General features: G+C 38.6%; 1 protein-coding gene across 2 annotated transcripts in view; it reads left to right on the top strand.

Annotated features, from left to right (window-relative positions):
* The window catches only part of prkdc (protein kinase, DNA-activated, catalytic subunit), a 32,427-nt gene that overhangs the window by 18,734 nt on the left and 857 nt on the right, over positions 1 to 12,836 (top strand). The window contains exons 55-85 of one of the 2 annotated variants that reach the window (XM_086065804.1): positions 518 to 691; positions 850 to 948; positions 1,025 to 1,235; positions 1,318 to 1,492; positions 1,602 to 1,802; positions 1,930 to 2,036; positions 2,922 to 3,053; positions 3,131 to 3,310; positions 3,624 to 3,832; positions 3,984 to 4,122; positions 4,199 to 4,387; positions 4,490 to 4,714; positions 4,787 to 4,895; positions 5,711 to 5,813; positions 5,893 to 6,055; positions 6,138 to 6,312; positions 6,432 to 6,625; positions 6,692 to 6,875; positions 6,957 to 7,117; positions 7,807 to 8,018; positions 8,148 to 8,235; positions 8,315 to 8,458; positions 8,699 to 8,906; positions 9,024 to 9,091; positions 10,097 to 10,317; positions 10,559 to 10,651; positions 11,313 to 11,399; positions 11,499 to 11,570; positions 11,646 to 11,847; positions 11,971 to 12,159; positions 12,247 to 12,386. In XM_086065804.1, the coding sequence (XP_085921930.1) occupies positions 518 to 691; positions 850 to 948; positions 1,025 to 1,235; positions 1,318 to 1,492; positions 1,602 to 1,802; positions 1,930 to 2,036; positions 2,922 to 3,053; positions 3,131 to 3,310; positions 3,624 to 3,832; positions 3,984 to 4,122; positions 4,199 to 4,387; positions 4,490 to 4,714; positions 4,787 to 4,895; positions 5,711 to 5,813; positions 5,893 to 6,055; positions 6,138 to 6,312; positions 6,432 to 6,625; positions 6,692 to 6,875; positions 6,957 to 7,117; positions 7,807 to 8,018; positions 8,148 to 8,235; positions 8,315 to 8,458; positions 8,699 to 8,906; positions 9,024 to 9,091; positions 10,097 to 10,317; positions 10,559 to 10,651; positions 11,313 to 11,399; positions 11,499 to 11,570; positions 11,646 to 11,847; positions 11,971 to 12,159; positions 12,247 to 12,386 (4,854 nt within the window). Of the gene's footprint in view, positions 1 to 517; positions 692 to 849; positions 949 to 1,024; positions 1,236 to 1,317; positions 1,493 to 1,601; positions 1,803 to 1,926; positions 2,037 to 2,921; positions 3,054 to 3,130; positions 3,311 to 3,623; positions 3,833 to 3,983; positions 4,123 to 4,198; positions 4,388 to 4,489; positions 4,715 to 4,786; positions 4,896 to 5,710; positions 5,814 to 5,892; positions 6,056 to 6,137; positions 6,313 to 6,431; positions 6,626 to 6,691; positions 6,876 to 6,956; positions 7,118 to 7,806; positions 8,019 to 8,147; positions 8,236 to 8,314; positions 8,459 to 8,698; positions 8,907 to 9,023; positions 9,092 to 10,096; positions 10,318 to 10,558; positions 10,652 to 11,312; positions 11,400 to 11,498; positions 11,571 to 11,645; positions 11,848 to 11,970; positions 12,160 to 12,246; positions 12,387 to 12,836 lie in introns of both variants that reach the window. The other variant, XM_086065803.1, reaches the window with a different exon arrangement.

Raw genomic sequence — 12,836 nt, 5'->3', positions numbered from 1 at the left:
CATTTATATTTTTGGGGATTTCATTTTCAAATTGTATTTTTTTTATATCCGGTTTTATTTTCACTTTTAGTCATTTATTTATTTAGAATTTTTGCAGTTTTGGTCCTCCACAGCTGGATGACATTTCAGTATAAAATGCACTATTACATTTACAGGTAAACTTGCAGTGGTCCTAAAACAGACCCTTGCGGTACCCCGTTACAGACATTCAAATAGTTTCTTCGTTAACCCTCAGCCACCAAAGCTTGAGTTTTGCCAGATAAATATCAAACATCTGGTGTAAAGTTAGCCATTCAGGTATTTTTTATGGAACAGCAAATTGTGCAAAAAGTACTGAAATATTGAACATTTGGACATGTCCATTTAAATGTTTAGAGAAGGTTCACCTGTAAAAGTTGTAGTGCAATCTCACCAAACTCGTAATATCCTTAACTTTTTGTAAGTATAGTAGTGTACTGGGAGGATTCAGGTTCTGACATACAATATTTCCCTCCCCCTCTACTGTACATGCATTAAGGGACGAAGCAATGCAGAGAGTGTGTCTTGAAATCATCCACAAAATTCTTCCTCGCCTGACTCCACCTCAGCTTCAGGAGTTCCTCGGGGCTGTGACATCATTTGTCTCCCACCCTTCACCAGTGTGCCGAGAGAGAATGTATGACATTCTCATGTGGATCCAGGACAACTATAGGTATGCAATACAGCATCTACCGCCAATAAAGTTGTTCTTTTTTCTCTCCATATTTTCCCCTGACGTAAAGTTGATTTGAATGTATATTTGACCCAAAAAATGGATTGACTTAGTTTTGGGTTGTTTTGACCACTTGGCTGCTACACTGTTGTCTCTAGTGATGAAGAGAGCATGACAGACAGCACGTCACTGGAAGTTTTGAATACAGCTAAAGAGACACTACTTCAAGGATTGTCTGAAGAGAACCAAGGCCTTCAGTAAGTATTAACTAACGCAAATGCAATCTGTTTTTGTTCTGACATAATCTTCCCCGTCTACTATTCTTTCTTTCAGGCTGTATGTTCGTAATTTCTGGAGTCAGGAGAAGCGCCTTCCAACCGCAACTCTGGAGCGAATGTTGACAGTTCTTCATTCATTGTACACCTGTCAGATAGAGAGATGTTTCTTAAGCCTGGCAACCAATCTCTTGTTGGAAATGACTAGTCAGAGTCCTGACTTCAAACGAAACATATTTGAGTATCCTCTGTCAGAATGCACTTTCCAGGTTTGTTTGTTTTCCTGATTTCAAGTGAAGACATTTGACTGTTTTGGACTGATCCTGAAACTTTTTTTCTTCCACCCAATAGGATTATTTGATTGATTCCAACTGGCGCTTTAGGAATACGGTGATGACTCCAATGTTTGTTGAAACACAAAGCTCTCAAGGCCCTGAGAGTGTGGCACTTACCCAATCAGGAGCCATGAAGGGGAAGCTTCGAGCCACTCAGACCTCACTTCAGTTTACCCAAACACAAATACCCGGTATGCCTAATTAATCGCAGATTCTCAATATTTTAATTACTATGTAAATATCCTCAGACTAGCCGGATTAGTTTGGGGATAAATGTTCCTTTGTTGATTACTCGGACAGGTCGACACACAGCATACAACTGGCTTACTGGCAGCAGTGTGGACACATTTGCAGAGTATTCAGTGTCTGAATCTGTGTCCTCCTTGATGGTGTTTGAAAAGAAGGCAGCGAGGCAGGGTACGGCAAGGCGACCAGTGGGAGAAAGCTTTGGACTAGTGCGCCTCTCTGCTTCGACAGATGAGGTGGACAGTCATGCAAAAGGTCAGTCAGCTTTATCATTAGGTCTGAAGGATCAATGTTTTCAAAACTCTTTTGTTCAAACGGTAACTTTGTATGACTCAGGATGGCATAGGAAGAAGTTATCTATTGCGTGTCTTGTCAACAGCAGAAAATGAAAAACGTCAAAAAATCCTTCAACTGAGACGCCGATTTCTCAAGGACCAGGAGGATCTAGTTTTTGCACAAAAAGAGGTCCAAAAACAAAAGCGACTGAAGGTAGTAATGAACTCACAATCGGAATGTACAAATTTATCATATCTAATCTCCTATAACAGTGGTTCTTAAATGGGGTATGTGTATCCCTGGAGGTACGTGAAGGCACTCCAGGGGTACGTGAGATTTTAAAATATATTTTAAAAGTACATGTAAATATTTCAGAAAACTATAAATTCATAAAATTATTTTTTTATTTAGTAGGGTACTCAATTTTCAGTGTCCTAAAAACCCAGCATCTCCCCCATACCAGAATGGTGCGACCCAACTTGTCATATGGCACCGAGAATCATGTCAAGCACTTGAAATTTTTATTTTAATATTCAGTTAATTATTTCTTTTTGAGAACGGAACTTCACTATGGTCTCAAAAGATGACTTTAAAAATACTTTACTTTGATCATTTGTATTCACAAATCTTGATTTATAATGATAATAATAATTATTATTTATTTCATTTTATTTCCAAATAGTTCAAGAGACCACATAAATACAAATAGAGTTAATAAATCAGACAAGGATGGCACAGCACTCGGTTTAAAGTTGTTGTTTTTTTTGTTTTTTTTTCGTTCCCCCAATCAGAAATTATTTGCACTGGTTAGGGGGTACTTAGCTTAAAGAAAAATATTTCACAGGGGTCACTGAAAATAAGTTGGGGAACCACTGGTCAATTGTATGCACTCCCACTACCTCTTTGAATGAGTTTTTCTATGATTCATCGATCCTTATATTCGTACATGGGGAAACAAAAGAAACACAATAACAAGCAATTAATAAGCAAAGTAATGTGATGATATCATCGTATCTAGGTCATTCTCACCACAACAAAATTGTACATTTTAAACATACAGTTACTGAAAGTTACTCAGTGCTTCTTTGTCGTCTGCAGGAGCAAAAAGCTGATCAAAGGCTGCGAAAGGAAGCTCATGTGACTTTGTATCGCAACTACAGAGTGGGAGACTTTCCAGACATCCAAATCCCATACAGTAACCTTATTGCCCCTCTTCAAGCAGTGGCACAGGTTATTTTCCTTCCAGCAGACTGTTGCTTCTAAATACCAGAGTGTCATAAATAATGATTTTTTTGCCTGCCTCTTAGAGAGATCCAATTCTGGCCAAACAACTGTTCAGTTCACTGTTTACCGGCATCCTTCAAGAAATGGAAACCCAGAAATCCAGGCAGCAAGCAGTTGAAATTAAAGAGGACCTTCGATGCACCATGAACAAATTCCTGGGCAAGAGTACGCTCTGCTTCCCACCGTTTATAGCATGTGTGCAGGTATGTGTCTTGCCGGCTATCTCACCTTTTTTTACACATACATAGGTTTGAGCCTTTACTTTCAGAGAAGTTAACATGCAAGTAGAGAGTGGCACTATGGCCATAAAAGAAAATCTGAGATTTCCCCCTCCTCAAAGTCATTAATTTGGGAACACTGACTGCTTTTGTTAAAATGGCTTAATTAAATCAAAGAATCATCGTGACTGTAGTCTGAGGTCTCGCTTATCAGTGTGTTTTGTATTCTTTTTAGTAGTACTTTGTGACTTTTACTTTAAATTTAAACATAACTCTGCGCATCATTTTACCCCGTAAGGACATGTGCTACCAGCATAAAGACCTGCTGCACATCGATCCAGCACTGATCAGCTCCACAAGCCTCGCAGGTCTTCAGCAGCCATCGGGCGTCCTGCTTTTGGAAGAATGTCTGCTGCACATTTCAGACCAGGATGAACCGTCCACCAAAAGGTCACGTGGACGCAAAGAAATCCCCCCGGATACCAAAAAATGGGTCCACCTCGCAAGGTACCAAAAGTTGACTACCTATCTTGAGCTTTATATCACAATGACGACTGTATCGCGTGAAGTTTCTAAAGTTTCTATTGTCAATAACGTCCATTGATTGTGATTTGTTTTGGCCAAATGTCTCTTGAATTTTCTTTCATTTGTTCCATAGGCTTTACAGAGATTTGGAGGATTATGATGTTGTCCGTGGCATCTTTGCCGGTAAAGTAGGGACCATGCCGATCACCTGTGCTGCTCTTCAAGCCGAAGCCAGCACTGACTTTGCTGAAGCTGCTAAGCTCTACAATGAGGTGTGTGATCCCTCGTGTTCAAATGATACATCAATGCAGATGAACTGATTTTTTGGTTTGTTTCCAACACTGCCAGGCTCTTAACACTAAACACTGGATTGATGGCGAGCCCACCGAGTCTGAGAAGGACTTTTGGGAAATAGCTGCAATGGAGGCCTACAGCCAATTGACCGACTGGAAATCTCTTCAGTACTGTTCCACATTTTACGTCGATGAAAATACCCCTGCTAACCTTGAGAACATGTGGCTGGAACCTCTCTACCAGGTTAAGTAAAATGACATTTTGCCATTTGGGATTTAAATTGACCCATTCTCAGTCTAATGTGATTCTATAATCACTGAGTATAAATCATTTATTTTATTTTAGGAAAAGTATCTACCGCACATGATTCGAAGCATGCTCAAGCTGCTGCAGCTGGGTGAGAGAGACCAAAGTCTTCTCAGCTTCATGGACCAAGCCATGAAGGTGGAGGAGCGCAAAAAACTGCTGGAGAGCCGTTACAGCCAAGAGCTCAGCTTGCTCTACATCCTGCAGGAGGATTATGACCGCGCTAAATACTACACCAACTCCGCCATGCAGATGTTTATGGAGGTATACTTTGAAGATGAAAGGTCATTGGGACACATTTTTGTTGGGTTTTTACTCAATGTCTGCACTTTTTAGAGTTACTCAAGTGTTGATACACTGCTGACGCAAAGCCGTCTAACAATACTGCAGTCAGTGCAGGCCTTGACGGAAATCCAGGACTTCTTGCAGTTTATCAAAGGAGAAGGTGAGGAGTTACTGGCGTACTCATTTGTTCCCAAAAACTTATAAATACGTTCTATTTTAAATGTATGTGTCCCAAAGACGTATTTATACTTTTTTATTTTATTTATGTTTTTATGCTAGAGCATACAGGGCTTTGATGGCTTTGATGCAGCCTCTCAACTGCAAAGAGCGGTTGAAGAAATTGTAGTTATTACACAAACGGCCAGCAGGTTGCAGCAGATCAAAAGAGATCAACCAGGGCCATGTTGAAAAAAAGCTCAATACTTACATTTCTAAATAAATTTGTGAATAATGATGAAACTTAGCTATTTTCTAATGGTAATTGGTGCAAAACGGAAACAGATACAAATCTTTTTTTTACTGATGAAAGAAGAGACTTTAATGTTTCTTTTGGTAGGTTCCATGTTTTTATAGCAATAAAACAATATTCTGTGGGCCTTGCAAAATCAGTCAAAATCCAGTAAAACAGCCGGGAGCGAAGGGGATTGCTTCTGTGAAAATGGCTGGGAGTAAATGAGTTAAAGATAAGCCTTCACAGGAATAATTTGCAATTGATGAGACTGGAATTTTTCAACGTAATCCACAATATATTATGTCATTTGCAAATAGGCGCAACTATTTTCACCTCTATGATCTTTCCTTGTAAAATTAATCCAATAAATTAGATTTATTGTGGTGTTAATAAATAGTATTTAAGATAGACCCTTTTAAACTTACAGCCAGTTTATAAAACGCTGTCATTGCCTCTAGACAATTCTTCTTACAGTAAAGACCTGATTTTTCAAGCCTGTTAACTTACTGTGATTCATGCATTAGTGTCTCTGACGTCCCTCAAGCGGCTCATCAATTCATGGACTGAACGATATCCTGATGCTAAAATGGATCCAGTGAACATCTGGGACGATATAATTACATCCCGGTGAGAAGAAAAGAAAAAAAAGAGTCATTATTTCAAAAAATCAGTTCAGAAACCTTCCATTTTTATATCTTCTTCACAGATGTTTCTTCCTGGACAAAATCAGGGAAAACCTTCAAAGCCATGCTGACACTGATAGCATGGAAGTGGATGGCACTGATGACACGGCAGAGGACCTTAACACTTTAGTGAACAACTGCAAGTTCAACATGAAGTTGCACATGGCTGATAGCGCAAGGAAGCAGGTGACCAAACCAAAGCTGATGTTTGATGATGTAACATTGTGGCCTTCATTGTAACTACATTTTTTTTTTTTGTTGCTTTCAGAATAACTTTTCTGTCGCCACCAAGCTGATGAAGGAACTTCACAGAGATGCCAAAACAAACAGAAAATGGTTGCTGCGCTGGGTCCACAGTTTTAGCCGTTACAGCCATAAACGCAGCCAAGCTCAGGGACCTTTGGAGCAACTCAATATGATGCTCAAGGCTGTCCCACTTTTGGGTGAGTGAGGGCCATTAAGTCAAACACACAAATATAAAACGAAACACCATTCTAAAGTCAAACCACATTTACAATTGATGTGGTCCAGATTGAAAACCCCCCAACATATTTTCCTGCAGATGATATTCAGGTTGACTGCCAGAATGCCCCATCTGAAGTGTACAGAGACCAAAAGATCCTTCAAGGAACATCTTTCCATATCATGGCCATGGCTGTACGCAAAAGTCCCTCAGTTCTGGAAACTATTGAAGCTGACAAAGCTGAAAGAGTTGTCAAATTTTCAGATAGTGCTTGGCCTATTAAAGATCTGAAGGTAGAGATGAAAATGACATTTTCTCAGTACTTTGATTTGTGTTATTTAATGATGTTTTCCCTGCAGGAAGTGGAAGTGGGACTACAATTGCGAGCGTTGATGTTGATGTGTGATGCCACCAAAAAGGCTGATGAAGAGCTGCAAACTTATAAATATGAATGCGTGGAAACCAGCAGCATTGTAGAAACATACATGTGTTTAGCGGATTTCTGTGACAAACTGTTGCGTCAGGAGGATCAGGGTGACACAAGTGAGTTTGTGAATTTAGGCAATCAATGTTTTTAATAATGTTCCGAAATCAACATTTTGATCATGTATTTATTTATTGAAGGCAATCAATTCCCGGACCTTTTGACTTTGCCAGTCTATGTCGTGAAAAGCATGTTGAAAGCCCTAAAAATGAACTCTGAGGAGGCTCGTCTCAAGTTCCCTCGACTGCTACAGCTCATTGAGTTGTATCCTTCAGAGACGTTGGACCTCATGACAAATGAGGTTTGTGTCATTGGTCAAGGTTCGGATTTGCAGTCATTTCAGTGTTTCTTTTGGTAGTTTCACTGGAAATTGTATTTTATGGGCTAAAATATTTTTTTGATTTTTTTTTTTTTTGTAGTATTATAACATTTTGTGTATTTATTTACTTATTTATTTTTACAAACTTTTGCATTTTACTTTAAAGAGGATTTTTAGAGAGTTAAAAAATAATAAAAACAATTCCTTGATGAATACAAATCCAGAACATTATATCAGGATACAGTATACAACACTGATCTACATAAAAAAAAAAAAAAGCATTAAAAAAGTAGCCAACAACATTCCCTAGGAGCGTTTCAGATGTAGAATCCAAATATCTTGTTAGTTTTTCTCTATATTGAAATTTAACATTCAAAAGGACAAAATACTTATAATATAATATAATATCTGATTGTTATTTTGTAAAAACAAAGCTGAAAAAATGTTTATACGTCAGTAACCGTAATTTAAACCATGAATGCTTGCCCACTAAAATATGTTTTAAGCTACCTATTAAACCTCAGAAAGTCTCAGATGCATATAACAAATTGTACACTGAGTCTGGTTGAGGCTACAACCAGTAGTGGATAAGCTTACTGTACCTTTAGCTCTTCCTTGTAAACGACAATCCACATATTGACTTCTAAACAGCATGATTTGTTTGTATGCAGATGGCATCGGTCCCCTGCTGGATGCTGATTGGTTGGATCAGTCAGATGGTGGCCCTTTTGGACAAGCCTCAAGCTGTGGCCGTGCAGTACTCCATCGAGCAGATAGCAGAATGTTACCCCCAGGCTCTGGTTTACGCTTTAATGATCAGTAGTGAAAATTATCACTTTGAGGACTCTGCTACTGGTTACCGCCAGCAGGAATTTGTCAACAGGTAATATAAATATCCATCTATATCCTATAGAGCACTCCGTCATTATGGGCACAGGTGAGCTGGAACTGATCCCAGCTGACTGTGGGTACTTAAACACTAACAACTATTCACCCTCATTTGCATCAACAGGATGAAAAGCATACTGGATAAGGGAGAAGCTGTGAAGAAATTTGTGGATGCACTGCAACAGCTCACAAATCCTGAAATGATTTTTAGGGTAACAAGTGCCATTTTAGCCATGATTAACGTTGTGCTGCCCGCTTTGGACTTATTGTTGTTGTTTTTGGTCTCTGCAGGATTGGTGGGAAAATGTAAAAAACGAACTGGTAAAAACGGACTTCGACAAGAAGAAAATGGAGATCATGTACAATGAGATGCACTCTTCACTCGGGGATAGCAAAAAAGAGGGTCATGGGATGTTTCGCAAGAAATTTATCCAAGTTTGTTCATATTTTTTTTGTCTGTATTGTACAGTACTTACTTTCTAATCTTGTAATGCATTTTAAGAACATTGTTTGTAATTCTAATTGTGTACGTGGGTAAATGTGTTATTTTATAATCATTACAACACTAATAGGTAATTTATAAATGTGGGGCTTGCAAAGAGCAGAAATGTAAATTATAGAAAATGTTTAACCCCTTTAAGAAATGTGCCAAAAATTATGGTTTTTCATCCACAGAAATTTGCTAAAGATGTGGAGCACTTGCTGGGAAGTAAAGGCAGCAAGTTATTTGAGCAGAGGAAAACAACAACATTTTTGCGTCGCGTGGACGACTTCGCATCTTCCATGCGGGGCTTTCAGAAGGAACCTGGGAACCTGAAGGAGTACTCGCCCTGGCTGAGTGCTTTTAAGGCAGACCCGTTCAGAAACCAGCTGGAGATCCCTGGTCAGTAGATTTCATCCAACAAAATAAACAAGTTCTTTTTAAGATTTATTTATTTTTTCTTTGGTCAGGTTATCCATTGGTCATTAATTCTTTTGGTCCTGAATATTCTTCTTCTAGGTCAATATGATGGCAGATCCAAACCATTGCCAGAGTATCATGCTAAAATAACTGGATTTGATGAGAGGGTAAGTATTACAACCCTAAAGGAGAATATTGGAGACTAAATAAATCTAAAAAATAAGGGGTGTCAAAATTAGTGCGTTAATTTTGAGTTAATTTAAAGTTCCATTAACACCACAAATTTTTTAAATGTGCAATTAATGGCCACCCCTTACTTGGAAAACCTGTACTGGGGGAATTCCAGTCACAACGCAGCAGTCACGTCCACATCAAAATTTAGCAGTAATAAATGTAATAATAATGCATATATTTGTGGAGACTGGGGTCAAGGTGTATTTTACAAATCTAAATGTGCAGAATTTCACAGGTTACTTCATGTTAAAGATTAGATAGCTGTTAATAGGAAAATAAAAATGCACTGAGCTGTCTCCGGCGTACAGATGCAATTATGCCATCTAGTGGCTGAAAAATGACCTCAACACAAGTCAATATCACAATTTTTTTTTTTTTACAGTATATCTTTTTAATTTTAACTCAATTTGATGAATTATTACGAAATTACTATATCAATAACTAAAAGATGCAGCCCTATTTCTATTAGTTTAAAAAAAATCCACTTTTATGTTAACAAGTATGAAAACTTAGGGGGGGAATTATTGTACATTTTATTGTACATTTAGAACAGATGGAAAATTTGAGATTAATCGTGAGTTAACTATTGAAGTCATGCAATTAATTACCATTAAGAATTGTAATCGCCTGACACCTCTACTCTAAAACCTTTACAGGGAGTATTTTTACATTCTGAAGTGTACAACTAAAAGGTAACAACCAATCACGGCTCTGCTTGCAAACATCACATGGCCTAACTAACTAAGCAAACAGGTGAAGGGTAATTGTGTGTAAGTGGCAAAATGGCCGAACCCTGAGCTGGATAATAACAGCTGGATTTTGCTACTTAACTCATAATCCACAAACACGGTGTTAATCAGAATAACATGTTTAGACTAGTGGGGATGCATAGAACATATTGCCAAGAACGTTTTTGGCTTGACTTTTGTGTGCTGCAGGTCAAGTTAATGTCCTCCATTCGCCGTCCCAAACGTCTGATCATCCGTGGCGACGACGAACGCGACCACCCTTTCCTGGTTAAGAGTGGAGAAGACCTCCGACAGGACCAGCGCATCGAGCAACTTTTTGCCGTCATGAATATTTTGTTGAGTCACGACGCCGCGTGCGCTCGCAGAGGCCTGCAGCTCCGCACATATCAAGTCATCCCCATTAACTCCAGGTATTGTTATATCTCACGTTTCAGTTTTTCATATGGATTATATTAACAAGTGTGCGGTTGTAACAATACAGTACTAAATATTTGAAGCCCATTTCTGAAAGATGACTGATTGGATAGAGTGATTGCATATGGTCATGCATTCCTTGTTTTTGTTTCAGCGCCTTTACCAGTCAAAACCAGGCTGTTAAATAAAGGTTTTTCATTCATTTATTGCGAATGACATTGTCTCTTACCTTTACAGAATAGGTCTAATTGAATGGATGGAGAACACATGTACTTTGAAGGAGTTTCTGTCGGCCACTATGACGGAGGAGGAGACCCTCAGGGCAGCCAGGTACATTTCTATTTCTATTGTCTATAGATGCTATTCTATATTTTCCCCCTGGGCTGTAGTGTCTATATCGTGTGTTCCGGTTACATTACCCATTAAGTATACATACGAATCTGTAAGATAGGATTTTAAATATAAGCATTTATGTAAGTCTGACAATCTGAATAATTATTTCTACAAAATCCTAGACAATAGTATTGTTGTAGCAAATTAGCAAATAAGAGGATTCTATTGTGTCTATAATAACCTATAATCAACCTTACATAATTGTCATCAGCATCAGTAGTCCATTATCAAACAAGAAATCCTATTTGGACCCCAAATTCCTTACTATGTGATTAATTGAAAACCAATCAGTAAACAGAAATAATAATGAATACTGTAATATAATAACAATTAAAATAAATGAATAAATAAATACAAGTCAAAGTAAAAATTGTGCTGTACGTAACCTAATGTCTTTGAATGGAAATGTCCATTTCTCCATTTTTTTAAATTTTTTTACTGTTAATAGTAGCTTTGTTGTATATTATTAATTTTTTGCAGTATGCCATTTAACCATTTCAACTTGATTTTATGCCACCTGTCACCAGGTTTGTTTTGTTTGTGGTTGCTAGATTTTGTGTAACACATCTTTCTAAGGAACTTTTTTCTTGTTTTTCAGGTGTCTTGACATCTACAATAAGTGGCTGTCCAACTTTTCTACGAAAGCAGAGACACCTCCCATAAAAAACTATGCTCAAGCTTACATGTAGGTGACCCCATGCTGCTTGTTTATAAAGCACTGCAATGCCGTTTATCATTTGTATCATTTTTCAAGGCATTGTCCCTCACCGTTATTTTTTCGCAGGAAAGCAAAACGCACTGATGTCATCAATAACTTTTCCAAAGTGTTGCAACTAGTGCCTGCTGATCTCCTCAAGTAAGTTTCAGTTTCATTTGTTGAAGAAAACAAATCAGATAGTCAAATATGTGTTGTCATTTTTGTCATTTCTAGGAGGGCTTTCCTAAAGATGTGCAACAGTCCTGAGGCCTTTCTTTCCCTGCGCTCCCACTTCATCAGCTCACATGCTCTACTGTGCGTCAGCCATTGGGTGCTGGGCATCGGCGACCGTCATCTCTGCAACTTCATGATCAACACGGAAACAGGAGGCATGATTGGCATCGACTTTGGTCATGCATTTGGCTCAGCCACACAGGTAGAATGACAAAATGAAGGATTCTGCAAAGTCTTGAATCCGCAAATTGTGTTGTATTTAATGACATCAAGTCAAATGGATGCATCTTTGATTTGTTTGCTAACTGGTGGTTCTTCCTCCCAGTTCCTTCCCGTCCCCGAGCTCATGCCTTTCCGGCTGACCAGGCAGTTTGTGAATCTGATGCAACCCTTGAAGGAGTCCGGTTTGATCCAGAGTGTCATGGCGCACTCCCTCCGAGCATACAGGAACGAGCCGGACCTGCTTCTCAACACCATGGATGTGTTTGTCAAGGAACCATCGCTGGACTGGAAGGTATGCACCCGTTCTTAAAAGTCTGGTTTGTCCTATACTGTTTTTGTTTTTTAATCATTACAATTCACAAATTTTGCCCTTATACAGAACTTTGAAATTAAGCAACTGAAGAAGGGAGGTACGTGGGCGGAAAGTGTGGATACCCAAAAAATCAACTGGTATCCTTTGCAGAAGGTGAATTTTGCGAGACAAAAACTGGAGGGCGCAAATCCTGCCACTATAACCAGGTATGATCCCCGTATTAGACAAGCTCGAACAGATTAATGGCATTTCCATTCATTTCAATGGGGAAAATTGATTAGCTTTAGGATAAATCAAGTTGTAAGCTTCCGATGTTTAAGATGCCACTATAATTGGTGTCAATGAAGTATTGTTGAAGTGATACACAACTGACAGATCTTTCAGCTAGCAGAAATGATGGTGAATCTTTGCGGCACGTGCATGTATGTAAAAAAAATTCACTTCCTGTAAATTGTTCCAAATGAATTAATCTACAAACCATTTATACTTCAGGTTAATGTTATACGATGAGTTTAAAATGCATGTGTTGGAATCATACTGTAGTTTGTTGTATTTTTTTTAATCAAACCATTTTTGGAGGAGGCGTCAATTACTACTGTTCACAACAGGGCTCTGTCCCCATCCCCCTTAAATTTCAAATTACTCAAAAGTTCAAT

Source organism: Leptonotus elevatus, chromosome 21, assembly GCF_054856555.1.
Source record: "Leptonotus elevatus isolate MCC_2025b chromosome 21, RoL_Lele_1.0, whole genome shotgun sequence".
In the NCBI taxonomy this organism is placed as follows: Eukaryota; Metazoa; Chordata; class Actinopteri; order Syngnathiformes; family Syngnathidae; genus Leptonotus; species Leptonotus elevatus.
The sequence above is the reverse complement of the archived record's forward strand: the minus strand, read 5'-3'. Positions and strand labels throughout refer to the sequence as shown.